A 15,136-nucleotide genomic window follows, 5' to 3' on the forward strand; every position below is an offset into this window, starting at 1 on the left:
TAGTTGCACGATTTTCGCAAATAAGAGTGCGACTTTAGTAAATGTTTTGTATTTGGGATTATTCGACGATTGTTCCTAATTGGAGGATATATTTAAACAACAATTACTTTGACTCATATGTATAAACAATTGAAAGATATCAGTTATATAAATACGAAGCAACTAATTGAATATACAAACTCTTGTTACATGTTAATTTGAATGGATGTTATTACATTTTGTAAATATATAATATATTTTATAATTCATTGATTGTTTGGAGCATACTTATTGTAGGCATGAATTTATGAGCATTTTCCATTTGTAGATTTCAAACAAATACGTCTTGATTACGTAAAGAATGACCCAATGCATATAGTATGTTATTGGGAGATTACCATTACCGATAACCTACCAACCATGAGCATATAGATAACTTACCATGTATTTGCCATGTCAGAATTCTCATTGCTTTTTATGCTCCTTCAATTTTTCTATTCACACCTCTCAAAAATTATTTTGTCAATTTTATTTTCATATCGTCTCAACACAAATTTGGTTTCATTGGTATGGAATCTAAATTTTGAACGTCTATTTACATGTTTTAAAATTAAATTATAAGAACTCGATTTGTATATTCCAAAAATTAAACTTTCGGATATATATTGCATGTTCCAAAATTAAACTAGAAATCTATTTGTATATTCCGAAATTAAATTTCTAGACATCTATTTGTTAGACATTCTACAATTTAACCGAGATTCCTGTATAAGAAAATAGCGCCAGATAAAGTCGCAAGTTAATAAATTAACGAACATGTTATTGCATAATTCTACCTCTTATTCTGTACAGAACATTCCGCATAAAATCAAACTTTATCTAACTCTGACTGCATATACATGATGGAGATGTTAACTGATACATATCTGACTTGAAATGAAAAGATTCGTGCTAATTATATATTCTATCATCGATGAAAAACCACGGTAATATATTATTTTCTATGGCCTCTAAAAACCCATGTAATCTTGCAAAAAAACCATGGGAGCATTCTCTTAGTAGACCTGCTTGAGCACTTCAGACCAATATGCTGTTCTTTGTTTGATACGGGGCTCAGCTTTCAGGTGTTTGCCTTTGAGCATTTTTCAATTAGAAATTCAAATGCCCAATCATTCCTCTGGCTGAAACATTGTGTATGATGAACTGGTCTCTGTCTTGGTAACCTGCACTTGAATTTACAAGAATGTTACAAGCAATTCTGATCTTACCATATACAATCAATTGTTTCGTACTGCCCTCCCCACCCCGCCTTATTATTGTCAGAAAAAAGCTATAGTGCGTTTTTCTCTAGAAATTGTTGGATGATAATAAGAAAATTTTGGGCAACCAAATCTCCAAGAAGTAATAGAAGGCTCGAAAGTAGCGATGTATATAAAATTACAACTTCTGGCTCTGTAATTCAAAATTTCATCCATAGGTTCTCCACTTTGTGTCAACACGAAGAGAAAGGGACCTTTTTGCGTTAAAAGGCTTAGAAGAAGTGAGAAGCACTCGTAATAATGTTCAGCTTTACATTCACCATATTGATCCAAGAGATTACAAATTAAATTTGTTGACTCTACCATGCTGGCTTAATAGAATAGGAAATCATGTAATCACAAGACTTAAAAAAGATCATTATAGGTGATAATTCAAATCAGATTTTACTGACAACAAATTTTAATTGATATACTCACAAACTCCGGCAGATTATATTGATATACTGGGTTTTCTCCCGAATTTGATGAATTATTTTTTTTTAATATCAGTTGACATGATCTATAAAATGGACCATCAGACGCTCTCTACTATTTTAGCTCTCTTGAATAACTTTTCATGTAATTTCAATAAAGTAAAACACTTGGTCATTATACCAACCTCAGTCGTACGAGAAAGGCCAGCAGGATGTACGGGGGGAACAAGAGACGTCCAGAGAACAGGATCTACCATTGGATCAACAGTATTGTAAGCTGTCAAAAGTGGTTGAGACAAGAATGGTGTCAAAGGATAGACATTTCTTTGAAGAGGCATTGTCCCACTCATTCCCATTGCAATGTCAAGCCGATCATTGCCTCCATCATGATTTGATGGTTTCTCAACTGCCTTTCCATGATCCAATTTGTTGACTGTATTTTTGTTTTCATTCTCATCGTTATCAATACTATTTTCCTGTCTCTTTGACGCTTTCTCTTGCAAGCTCTTGTAAGCAGCAGATTGTGAAAGGATACTTAAGGCAGAGACCGAAGAACTTCTTTGCTTTTTCTCATTGTGTGGCCTGCCTAACTGTGGCATCTGATAAGGTTCTGTAGGTTGAACTTTCTGTTCCAATTGCTTTAGTTCACTGCAAATATCTCCAGCAGAACCAAGTTTTTTTTCTTCTGATAATCTTGTACCAGAGTCAGAATGTCGAGTCTTATTAGATCCCCACCATTTGATGTGACTTGTTAAATCAATCTTTCTTTCTATGCAGAAACCACTGACATATTCACTTTCTGCTGCTGAATCATCCCCTGCACCTTTAACGTTGTAAAACAATAAGACGATAGTTACCTACCAGATAAACAGGTAAAAATAGTTGAAAATACTATTTTGTTTTTTCCAATAGCCATAGGTGGTGCACAAATGGACGTGCTTCATATAACTCTGTTTGCTAGAAGATTAACTTGAACTTTAAATTTGATTATGACATACCATAATGCATGCTATTGAAGTAATCAGATCCAGACATGCGGCCATATGACGATTCCCATCGACTAATTTTGTTAGCACCACATGCAAGATGAACGTTTAAGTTAGCAGTCAAATCCACATCAGATTTTATACACTGGATGAATGACAGCTATACCAGATCATAAAAATCTGTAGCTGTGTAGCAAAGCAGAGAAGAACTAGTTCCCCATACATACCCACCCAAACCCGAGGAGATGTGGATATAGATAAGTTAATTTCCAGACAGCTTCAGTAAAAGAGAGTTGTTAGATTCACACACCTGGAGAGTCCACGATATTTTGATAGTCCTCTAGAAAAACCACTGCTCTTCCTGCAGAAAGCATCACGTGTAAGCAGCAGCATGGTTACATGATATAAAACATTTTAAAGCATATACACACCGCCGTAAAGATGCAAGGTACTCTTCTCTCGACACATTCTGCATTTCTTCAAGATCTCTTGTATAGTCAGTCACCTGCAGCACACACATCAAAAGTGCTATAAAAAATTACTATATTCACCAGAGACAATTATCAAACACCCTTCTCCAAACAAAGGGCACCGGATCTATAGTCTCCACTGTCAAAAACCTAGTCATCAACAAAATAAATCCATCTTATTCTACCTAATACCTTAGGCAAAGTAGGCATCATAGATACTGTACCAAATAGTCAATAGTTATCATACATAACTAATAGGACACAATTTTCATTAACTTACTGGAAAGTTAATGAGAGTCCCTGGACCCCAGTATTTGAGAGCAGCAAGATCATAAGCTCTAGCAGCTGCTTCCTCGTCATCATATGCCCCTATCCAAAATCCATCAGCAACTAACATCATTACCTTACAAAAGGATGCAGCACAAGAAATTTCAATGATGATGATAAGCAGAAGAATAAGACCATATTTGGATAAACTTCTCCATGTACAATTAGAGCAGAGAGCAAAATAAGAAAGTTACTAAATTAAATTATCCCATCCACAGGCTCTTTCATCTAATTTAAGAGGTGTGTATAAGTTGATTTTAACATACAGAATAAGTTTAATCCATTTGGTCATTTTTTTTCTCCTACACGTATTTTATTTCGAAGTTTATACAAAGATGATCTAATACAAGAGAACTGAGCACCGCATCGCAAACTCACCCAAGTAAACTGGCGCCACCAGGAACGAACCATTGTCCAACGAACCAATTCCGAACAACGGGAAAAACAAAACAGGTAAGCAATTTCAGCCAGACAAAAGTCCAAACCCGAAACGAAGAACAAACCAAACCAAACCAAACCTTGTTTTCCCTTCTTATTCTGATTCTGATTCCACGTACTCTTATCCCAGAGATGCGCTTCATAACGACCAGTCCACCTATGCCTAATCAATCCACAAATTTCGGTTAGCAAAAATCCAAGACACATTTTCATGTCACCCTCGGAACCATTCCATTAGTCGATCGGCTTCAACTTCCGAGAAAAAAAACTCCATTCATTTAATCCAAACAGAACTAACTAAGTAACTACCTGGTGACACCGCGGTAAATTGAGCTGCGTTTTCCAGCAGCGCAGGGAGGCATTTTGCTGATGCGTTCTTTGGCAGTGCAACCTCTTTCCTTCTTCGCTTTCTTCAATCCTCGGTAGAGTAAGAGCTGATCGGTTGCCACCGCCACTTCCGACGTCTCCGCGGACTTTCCGGGATCGGAGGAAGACGAAGCCATGATCGAAGCAAACCCTAACCCTAACCTGAGAGAGAGAAAAGTGGTGTGCGCGTGTGAGTGTGAGTGTGAGTGATTGGAATTTGGGAATGGAATGAAGTGAAATGGGAGTGGGAGTGAGTGAGGGGGAAAATTACAAAGGAAGAAGGAGGAATGAGTGATGAGCGGGGTTAGTTACCAAAATGCCCTTTCCGGGTTTTGAAATGACCAATGTGTAAAGTGGCACTGTGAGGCGATGTAACGGCTAGGACCCCCTGAGGGTACGCATGTCATTTCACGGCTTTTTTATTAGTATGACCATTGTGCATGTTCGGTGCCACTTGTTGTCTGCTCCTCATTCCGCTTCCCAAACTCACCATGCTACTAACTTCCCACCAATAATTTTTTTAATCATCTTATTTCTTATTTTTTAATATAAAAAAATAGCAAATGAGAATGGACCAGTTTTTTGAATTTTTTTCTACCAAAAATAGTATCTTTTAAAAAAAACTCTCAAATTAACTCAATATATTTTATTTTTTCGAATGGTTATGTAGTGGTTGAGAATTTGAATTTGGTTCTAGGGGAGCAGGGAATTCGATTTTTTTGAGCTGAATTCTCAACTGATTTTTTCAATTTTCAGCTCCGAAAAATTTATTCCAATCGGCTTTGTGAGAATCAAACTCATTTAGAAAAAAAAAAATTTAAAATAATTTGAGATTAAATTTTAATTAGTTTGAGAAAAGAAAAAAAAGTTTAAGGGTGAATTACTTTTTGTTTTGTAATATTGGTTTTATATAATTTGGAATTAAATTTTTTATTATTATAATGGTTTGTAGAAAAATGAAAGATATATGAAAATTTAAAATCTGACAATATTATTATTGGTCTCGAATCTAATGATGAGTTTCAAGAGGAGTAGTTTCAAGAAGAATGTGAGTAGTATTTGATGAGTTCCAATATACAACAAAGAAAGTGCATTCTATGATAAAATAAAGTAAGCATTAGATAAGTATAAATTGTTCTATAACCAATGCATTTGTTGGACATAGGATGATCTCTTGAACATATTTAGCAAATTTGACTAAGAAGTTGGGAAAGACACTAGAATTCTGACTTAAAGTCATTCATACTTTAAACAAGAACAATTATTGATAAGATATTTGACAATCTCATACAACTACTATTCCAAAAAACTATTTGACATCATCTTTGAAATACTATAATATGAAAACAAGTTATAAATTAACTATTGAAATTCAGTTAAAGTTCTTTCTTAATAAAAAAACTCACGATTCAGTATAAATATAAAATAATGTTAAATTCGTATAACTGACCAATCATTGGAAAAATACTTAACTTCTTCATTCAAGTATGCAACGAGAAAAATCACTCGTCACTACCCGTGGATTGTTTGTTAAAATCAAAATTTATACAATAGAACACTTAATAAACTGATTAGAGAATTACACGACAATATTTTTATTAATATCACGACATACAAAAATTCACTCTTGGTTGAATGTGTATCAATTTATTCAAATAATAATTATGTTTATAAGTTTAGGTATCTTTTTCTTTTTAGCTTTAGTTGTCAAATAAATGAATTTCAAATAATTGTCACTAAATATTCAAATTTTATTTATTAAATATCAATGATATATGTTTTCTTTATATAAGTTTCTTTTTCAAATATTATTACATAAATTTATTATTATATTTTAGTACATTATAAAATAAATTTCAGATTAAAAAATTATTCCATTCAAAATACGATTTATTTGTTAATTTGACATTTTAAAATTTTAATTTTAATCATAAATCATTATTAATCATTTTCAATTTTTATCACCAAATTCATCATATCAAATATATTTTTTAATAATAAATTTCAAACAATCATACTTTTTTTTTAATTTATTTATTAAACATCTTAAAAAAATTCTTTTAATTTTTTTCCACATCCAAAAATTTAATTATCATCATAGACTTAACAATAACAATAAAAATTATTAAATTATTAAATTTTATTTTAAATTTTTATATCATCCGAAATTCTAAAATTAAAATGATATTTTCTATTATAATATTTTTTTAAATGATTGATATCTAAAGTAGTTTCTATTATTAATAAAAAAATTAAAATAGTTTCTAAATTGGTATCTAACCATTAACCTTGCTAGTTAATGGTTAGATATAATTTTAGAAACCATTTTATAAATTTTTATTAATAATAGAAAACGCTTTAGATATGAATAATTTTTTAATCTCTAAATTAGTATCTAATTTAGTTAATATAATAATTAATTATTTTTTGTCTCTAAATTTAATTATTATTTAATGATTTTCTTGTATCATAAATTTAGATTATTATTTACTGATTTTTTTATAGTGTGATAATTCTTTACTTGTAGGTTTTGATGTTATTAAAGTGAGTGTAGATGCATAAATCAATTAATCTCATGGAAATGTGTTTGTAAAAAAATAATTTATACCTAATTCCTTTAAACTATCTACCATGCCCTAAATTCATGTTTATAACAGGGCATAATATAACAATAGATGACAAAAGCATAAATAATTGTCATGTGAATTATTTTTAATCAAATATTCATCAAGCAAAGACCTTATTTAGATATTTAAATGTGTATCTATCCTTATCTCTAATTTTAAGGAAGTAAATCTTCAATTTAACTTTTAACTATATTTCTGTGTAATTTGTTTCAAACACGGAGAAGAAAATAGGACAAGGTTGTTTTTTCTTCTCAAATATGTAAAAATGTAAAAAGTACAATTTATGAAGAGAATAATCACGTATTTTATATATAAATAAAGAAAAAAAATGTGAAAATTGTCATAATTAATTATATACTAAACATAACAAACTATTTATGCTAGATAATCATGACCTAAAAATGTTATCAATATTTTTTTATAATAATAATGATTAAAAATTAATATTAAAATAATAAATTAAATTACTAATAACAAAAAACTATACTTATTTCAATTATTTTACCCAATTCAAACAAACTTCTCAGTTTTTTTTTCTCACCTAATTCAAACCACCTCTTTATATTTTGTTTTATAGCTAATTTTTTTAATGGCTTTTACTGTTACCAAACATTTGTATGTGAATCAAATTAAGTTAAATTAATATAATCATTTTTTTCTTCTACTTCGAAGTAAATGACACAAATGTTTTTTTTTTAGTTTAGTAATCCCATCTTCCTTTTTTTCACTCTTATTCTAATTCTAATTGAAATGCTTACCATAATCAACAATTGGTTGAATATTCTTGATAGAAAGTTGGGTATGTTTTTAAAAAAGAACAAGAGGTAGGACATGTGGACAAGATGATTAGGTACACTGCAAGTACAAGTACTTATCCATTTGGTTGAAGTAAAGAATTAGTACTTTATTTGTGAATTAAAGTTCAAAGAGTAAACTAATTGCTTTTTAATTGAGAAACAAAGAATTTGTTAGAATTGTATGTAATTTCAGATCATTTAAAAAAGGAAAAAAAAATAAAAGAATTCATTTTTTTGGAAATTTCCTTTTCAAAAATGGGAAAATCTATTAGGAAGCTTCCTTTTCTCTTAGCCAGTATCTCAAATTTTGAGAGAAAAAAAAAAAGGATAAAGACATTTTGATAGCTAAGAAGTTACATGTTTGAAAATTACAAAAAGAAAGAACAAAATAGAATACGCTCCCAGTGAATTTAGAGAAGAGAATTGAAGATTAAACAAATTTGAAATTCAATGGTAGCTTCAAAGAAGCACAAAGAGGGAAATGTTTTAATATATTTAGAAAAACATATACTGAATTTTTTATATTTTTTATAAAACTTTTTATTTATGTTCTTAAATCATTTGTTGATCAATGTTGGAACAACTCACAAAAAATGTAAGAAAAGGTAGCGGCTAAAAAACAATAATAAATAAATAATATTTTAATTTTATTTAAAATTGGTTTTAATATGGTAAAACCTTTTTTCACATTATCACTCATCAATGCATACCCAACATATTAAATATATATATTATATATTCACTAAAAAAAGTGTAAATATGTTAATGAATAATGGTGTATTGAGATAACATTAGACCTTAACAATATGTCAAAAAGAGAAAAAAAAATTGCATTAACAAAGCACTAAAGTTAAATTTAATAAAGAATTTTTTAAAGTAACAAACTAAAAATCAAATTAATTTTAGTATCATTTACCCTAATAGAAAGAAATTGATGATGAAACATAAAATCATAAAATAAAATAAAATGCATTGAGTTTTCCATAATATGAGTGTAGTGTAGTGATTGGAAAAGTGGACAGGAAGATCAGAAATTTCAGAAAATGATTCAGTTTGATTATTGGTTGGGAGAATAATTTTGACCACTTTTGACAAACCCTAAATCTTCAAGATGCTCTATCATTGCATGCAAAACTTTAGTTAACGGTTTGATGAATTTCATCACTTTATCCTTTTCTGGTGCCATGTTCCAACATCTCAGCATTTGTTTTTAACTTTTTACAGACACCTTTTCTTTTCATAACCTTTCTACACTGATAGAACAGTAAAATCGCCATTAAATTATAACTCAAACTCTTTTCTTCTTTTCAATAACACATTTCTAATTTTATCTGTTACCATTTGCTACTTATAGAATCAAAATTTTAACTGTTATTAGATTATTCTAAGAATACTATTATCAACATATATAGCCATTATTTATGGCTAAACATGGTTAAGATTCACATACTATATACTATTTTCTTTCCCTTTTTATAAGAAAAAGAAGATGCCTACTGTGATGAATTAATGATACTGGTATTAAAGAGTATGATCAAGAAATATGATTTTCCTTTAGACAATTTCTTTTATTACCTTAGTATTTTTTTTTTCTTGTATCTTCATACCTATGGAGAAAAGTATAAATTATTCATAGGTCAAAAATATTTTAAATTATACCATTCTGAAATATATACTAAATTAAAAAATATATTTTTAAAAGATATAATTTAAAAGTATAAATCATATGTCTTCTCCCTGAAGACGGTAGGGTTTTGTTTTCTGCCGCGCGGAGCCGCTATTTGGCTCTCCAATTCCAATTTCCCTCCGCGTTCTTCACTGCATTGATTCTTCTTCCTCTTTCTCTTCTGATCAAAATAGACCGTAGGCGGTGAAAACCAAATCCTTCCCTCAAATAGGATCACCCCATTTGGGGGTTTTAGGGTTTTCTACTACAGGTCCGGCACGGTCGACGGCGGTGACTGCAGAGGTGGTGGCTCACGTGGTGGTGCGGTGCGGTCGCTATTTCGTGTGTTTTGCGGAATTTTTTGGCGGCAACTTGTTAGCCTTTTAAAATGGCGGAGGGCTCTGCGGGTTTCCTCATTCCATGGACTTGTTTGATGGATCGAAAAGTATGCCCTGATAATAAAGTATACTCTATGTCCGGTCAAAGGAAGACTTTTGCTCAGGCTTTGGGAAATACATGTGACATTCCTTTGTCCCAGCTACCTACCCCTTGTATTAAGGGGGACATGATTGCTGTCCGGATTGATGAGGCAGATTACTTGGCTGGTCTTGAGGATTGCAAAACCCATCTCCATGGTCGGGTTATTCTATCTAAGGGGGATAAACCTCTCACACACCTAGATTTAACTAAAAAGTTGCAGCCGGTGTGGAAAGCTCTTGGACCATGGAAAGCAATTCCTCTTGGAAAAGGTTTCTATGAGTTTGAGTTCGCTTCTATAGAAGACATGCGATGGGCCCTCGGGATGGGTTCGCTGAAGTTATCTCCTGGTTTATTGAGATTGTTTGCCTGGACAAAAGACTTTGTCCCAGCTACCATGAAGAGTACCAAAGCTCAAACATGGGTTAGAATCTACCATTTGCCTTTGGAGTATTGGAAACCAAAGACAATATATTCCATCGTTAGAGGCCTTGGTACTCCTTTGTCTTTGGATGAGCATACTATGAGAAAGAATAGGGGTATGTTTGCTAGAGTGTTGGTGGATATTGATCTACTGTCCCCTCTCTCCGATCAACTTTTAGTTGAACGTCCAGACTTTGCTTTTGTAGCTGGTGTGGAATATGAATGGCTCCCTCCATTTTGCTCTCATTGTAAGATGATTGGGCACGAGCTTGCTCAGTGTCGGGCGATCCATGACCAGGGTCGTGTTCTTGGGCCTCAACATAAACCTTCTCAGAAGGCATCTTCTGATGAACGGGACCAAGGGAGGATTCCTAAGCAACGTAAAGAATATAGAAAAAAAGATCCGGAGACAAAACTCGTGGAAGGCCTCATTGATAAGTTGAAAGTTGATGAAACAGGTGGAGTGGAGGATGATTTTGCAGATATGCCTCCTCTTGAGGATGCTTCAGATCATGATAGGTCCTCACCCAAGCAGGGGTTGTCCACTCCCACTTTGGATTCACTTGCTGTTATGCAAGCTAAGGACTCAGATTCAAATTCAACAACTTTTATTGATGATCATCATGTGGAGATATCTGTTCCTGTGATTGTACCATCTCCGTTGCGTACTACCTCTCCTCGGAGGGTTAAATCACATGCGGATACTAATGCACCAGTTCCTAATGTGGAGGTCTCTGCTATTGTGACTGTACCATCTCAGTCGCCTCATACCTCCCCTCGGAAGGCTAAATATCTTGGGGATGTTAAAGCAATATCGTTGGTCCTTCAAAATCACTTTTCTGCTCTTGATGGTTTGGAAACTACAGATGTGGGAGGTGATTCTCTTATTGGAGCGTCAACTATTCCGTCTACCATTGTTGGAATTAATTCTGATCATATTGAAAATCAGGTTGTTTCAAAATTTTGGGCTGACTCTAATGACATGGAGGAGGATGACAGTGATAATGGGGAGGAAACAGTTCGCACTAAAAGAAAACCAGGGAGACCACCTAAGGGGACTGGTAAATCCAGGAAAACTGCTAAGGCAGTTCTCTCTACAACGTCGCAATGAAGGTCTCTTCATTTTTTTGGAATGTTAGAGGATTGGGAAACCACAAAACTGTGGAGATGTTGCTTAGTTTACTTAACCTACATAAACCTCTCCTGGTTTTTCTTGCTGAACCCATGATGCCGTACACTAATGTTTTCGACGTCCTTTTCAAATCTGTTAATATGCATTTGGTGGCTACGTCTCCTATTGTTAATAAAGTTGCTAAGCTTTGGTGTTTGTCGGTTCCTAATCTTGTCCAAAATTTCTTGGTTAATGATCAATTTATCTCTGTAACTTGTCGTCTGCAGGATAAAAGTTTTAGCTTTGCAGGTGTTTATGGTGGTAACACATACTTGTCTAGACGATTTTTATGGAGGGATCTTAGTTTCTTCACAGGGCCTTGGTGTATTCTGGGAGATTTTAATGTTGTGCTCTCGGCGGATGACTGTAAAGGGGGGGTGGCTCCTAATCAGATTTCTTGTAATGAATTCCTGGACTGGATTAATACTAATAATCTTTCTTGTATGCCTTTTACTGGATCTTGTTATACTTGGTGTAACGGAAGGAGAGGGTTGCATAGAATTCACAGAAGACTGGATAGGGCTTTATGTAATGGAGTGTGTCTGGATGAATGGGAATCTTGTACTTATCAGGTTCTTGTTAAAAATTGTTCTGATCATTCCCCTATTCTTGCTAGTCTTGCTAGTAATTCTTTGCGGAAGGTTAGCAATTTTCGTTTCTTTTCGATGTGGCTTCAGGACACTTCGTGTCTAAAGCTTATTCATGATTCTTGGGCTAATCAGGTTGTTGGTTGTCCTATGTTTATCTTACAACATAAGTTAAAAAGGTTGAAACTTGAGCTCCGAGACTGGAATAAAAATTCTTTTGGTAATGTTCATAATGGAGTTCTTCTTAAGCAGGGCATCCTTCTTGGTATTCAAAAGAGCTTAGAGACTGCTAGTTTGTCTGATAGTGATGGACTTCTCTGTCAAGAAAAGATTGCTAAGGAGGAGCTTGATCATGCTCTTCACTGTCAATATTTGTTTTGGAAAGAAAGGGCTAGGATGTCATGGTTCAAGGATGGAGATCGAAATACTGCTTTTTCCATGCGGTGGTCAAAAGGAGAAATAATTCTAGTGGGATTCATCGTCTACGGATTGATAATGAGGTTACGGAGGATCCTAAAATCATTGAGGATCATATTTTGGACTTTTATAAAAATCTTTATGCTGAGTCTATTTCTAATGTTCTGGATACTGATAATATGGAAGATTTTATTGGTACTTATATTCCTGCGATGGTTTCCTCTGAGGAGAATATGATGTTGATTAAATGTCCAGATTTTTCTGAAATTAAAAATGTTGTCTTTAATCTTAACGGTAATAGTGCTCCTGGTCCTGATGGTTTTGGTGGTGTTTTCTATCATTCTTACTGGGAAATTATTGGGACAGATGTTTGCAATGCTGTTCAACAGTTTTTTAAACAAAACTGGGTTCTTCCTGGAATGAACAGTAATGTGGTATCTCTTATTCCAAAGGTTCAGGGTGCTGATTCCATTAAAGATTACAGGCCAATTGCTGTTGCTAATTTCAAGTTTAAGATTATTTCCAAGATACTGGCGGATAGGCTTGCACTTGTGGCTGCTAGAATCATTTCTCCTAATCAATATGGATTTGTGCAGGGTAGACAGATTCAGGATTGCATTGGTATTGCTTCTGAAGCTATTAACATGCTTTCTATAAAGGTTAGAGGAGGTAATGTGGCTTACAAAGTTGATATTCATAAAGCTTTTGACACTCTGAGTAGGAAGTTCTTATTATTAGTTTTAAAACGCTTTGGTTTTCACCCCTCATTTGTCGGTTGGATTAGTACAATTCTCCGTTCAGCTATGCTTTCTATAAGAATAAGTGGTAGTTTGGTGGGTTTTTTTCCTTGCAGTCGAGGGGTAAGACAAGGTGATCCATTGTCTCCTTTACTTTTCTGTCTTGCAGAGGAAGTTCTTAGTAGAGGTCTCTCTAAGCTTGTGAATGATAAGAAGATTCTAAATATGGCCAGTCCGCAAGGTTATCTCATTCCCTCTCATATTTTGTATGCTGATGACATATTTATTTTTTGTAGGGGGGATATTAAGTCTCTTAGAAATTTGAGTTCTTTTCTTAAAACATATGGTGATTTTTCTGGTCAATATATTAATAACTCTAAAAGTAGTTTCTTCACCATGGATAATTCTCCAAGATTTGCCACCAAAATTCAAAATATTCTTTCCTGTAGTCATGGTTGTTTGCCTTTCAATTATTTAGGAGTGCCTATCTTTGTTGGTGCTCCAAAGTGTCGGTTTCTTCAACCTTTGGCTGATAAAGTTAAATTGAAGCTAGCATCTTGGAAAGGTAAATCTCTTAGCATGATGGGTCGAATTCAGCTGGTCAATACAGTGATTACTGGATCTCTAGCTTATAGTTTTAATATGTATAAGTGGCCTGTTTCACTTATTAAGCAAGTTGAGCAGTGGTGTCGGAATTTTATTTGGACTGGTGATATTCTGAAAAAAGGTATTGCTACCGTTAATTGGGGGAAAATTTGTTCACCTCTTGAGGATGGAGGCTTGAATATTATTAATCTTCATCATGAAAATAATGCATATCTTCTTAAGCTTGCTTGGAACTTTGCTTATAGCGACAAACCTTGGTCTTTACTCTTGAAAGTCAGGGTTCTTAAATCAAAATATGAATTTAGAACGGTTTATAGATCTTCCTCTCTCTAGCCTGGAATTAAGCAATTTTATTCTACCATACTTGACTATACTTCTTGGACTGTTGGTACAGGTTCTTTTATTAATTTCTGGAATGATAAATGGTGCTCTACTACTTCTTTAGCAAATATTGCAGGGTTATCTGATGGTGTTAACATTCTGGATACAGTCTCTCAATTTTGGACAGGTTGTGATTGGAATATTTCCTTCTCTTTACAGCAGATGCCTCATTTTTTTAATCATATAATAATTAGAGAGGAACAGGATATTCCTAATTGGATTCTAAATGAGTCTGGTCGTTTCACTCTTAAATCGGCTAGGACTTTTTTCTTGGAACCAGGAGTTCCAGGTGGTTGGGGTAAATTCATTTGGTCTTCATCTATTCCGCCTTCCAAAACTCTAGTACTCTGGAAAATTTTTCATGGGCGACTTCCTACAGATCAACATATTCAAAATAAGGGTTTGCATATATGTTCTATGTGTTCGCTTTGTGAAAAGCAAGAGGAATCTATTCAACATCTATTTTTTGAATGTTCTAACGCATTGCATATTTGGAGTTGGGTACGACAAATTTTTCTTACTTCTCATTTCTCTAATAAGGATGATCTACTTTCTTTTATTAAGAGTGATGGTAGTCCTTTGGTTAAATTGATTAAGCTTGCGGTGATAACCTTTTCTATATGGATGATATGACGTATGAGGAATTATGCTAGATTTCAGGATAAGATTGGGGTTTCTAAGGCTATTTTGATAATTAAAGATTTAACTTGTCTAGTGGGAAATTCGTCTAAAGCTTCAATGAAGAATGATATGTTGGACTTCAATGTGATTAAGTTTTTCGGTATTAAGACTCGTAGTGGTAAAGTTCTTCGTCCTCTTCCTATTAGATGGGAATTTCCTTCACCAGGCTGGGTCAAAATTAATACTGATGGGGCTGCTAGAGGGTATCCTGGTCTTGCTACTTGTGGAGGTATTTTTCGTGGGAGTATGGGAGAATTTATTGGTGCTT

The 15,136-nt window shown here is 33.5% G+C and overlaps 1 protein-coding gene across 4 annotated transcripts; it reads right to left on the bottom strand.

Moving 5' to 3' along the window:
* Positions 1-778: 778 nt before the first annotated feature.
* LOC137814034 (Integrase-type DNA-binding superfamily protein) lies at positions 779-4,620 on the bottom strand. 4 transcript variants are annotated; one of them, XM_068616563.2, is made up of 9 exons: positions 4,242-4,620; positions 4,013-4,095; positions 3,873-3,881; positions 3,448-3,536; positions 3,129-3,202; positions 3,008-3,058; positions 2,710-2,771; positions 1,897-2,528; positions 779-1,202 (listed from the first exon to the last, which is right to left on the bottom strand). In XM_068616563.2, exons 1-9 carry the CDS (start codon positions 4,433-4,435, stop codon positions 1,149-1,151), a joined length of 1,248 nt encoding a protein of 415 aa, XP_068472664.1. In that variant the 5' UTR covers positions 4,436-4,620; the 3' UTR covers positions 779-1,148. The 4 variants fall into 4 exon arrangements, with proteins under 4 accessions (XP_068472664.1, XP_068472663.1, XP_090158494.1 ...); XM_068616562.2 differs by having other exon boundaries at positions 1,897-2,534; XM_090302368.1 differs by lacking the exons at positions 4,013-4,095; positions 4,242-4,620 and having other exon boundaries at positions 1,897-2,534; positions 2,925-3,058; positions 3,873-4,011.
* Between the last annotated feature and the right edge of the window lie 10,516 nt (positions 4,621-15,136).

This window comes from Phaseolus vulgaris, chromosome 1, assembly GCF_051622355.1.
Source record: "Phaseolus vulgaris cultivar YP4 chromosome 1, ASM5162235v1, whole genome shotgun sequence".
NCBI lineage: Eukaryota > Viridiplantae > Streptophyta > Magnoliopsida > Fabales > Fabaceae > Phaseolus > Phaseolus vulgaris.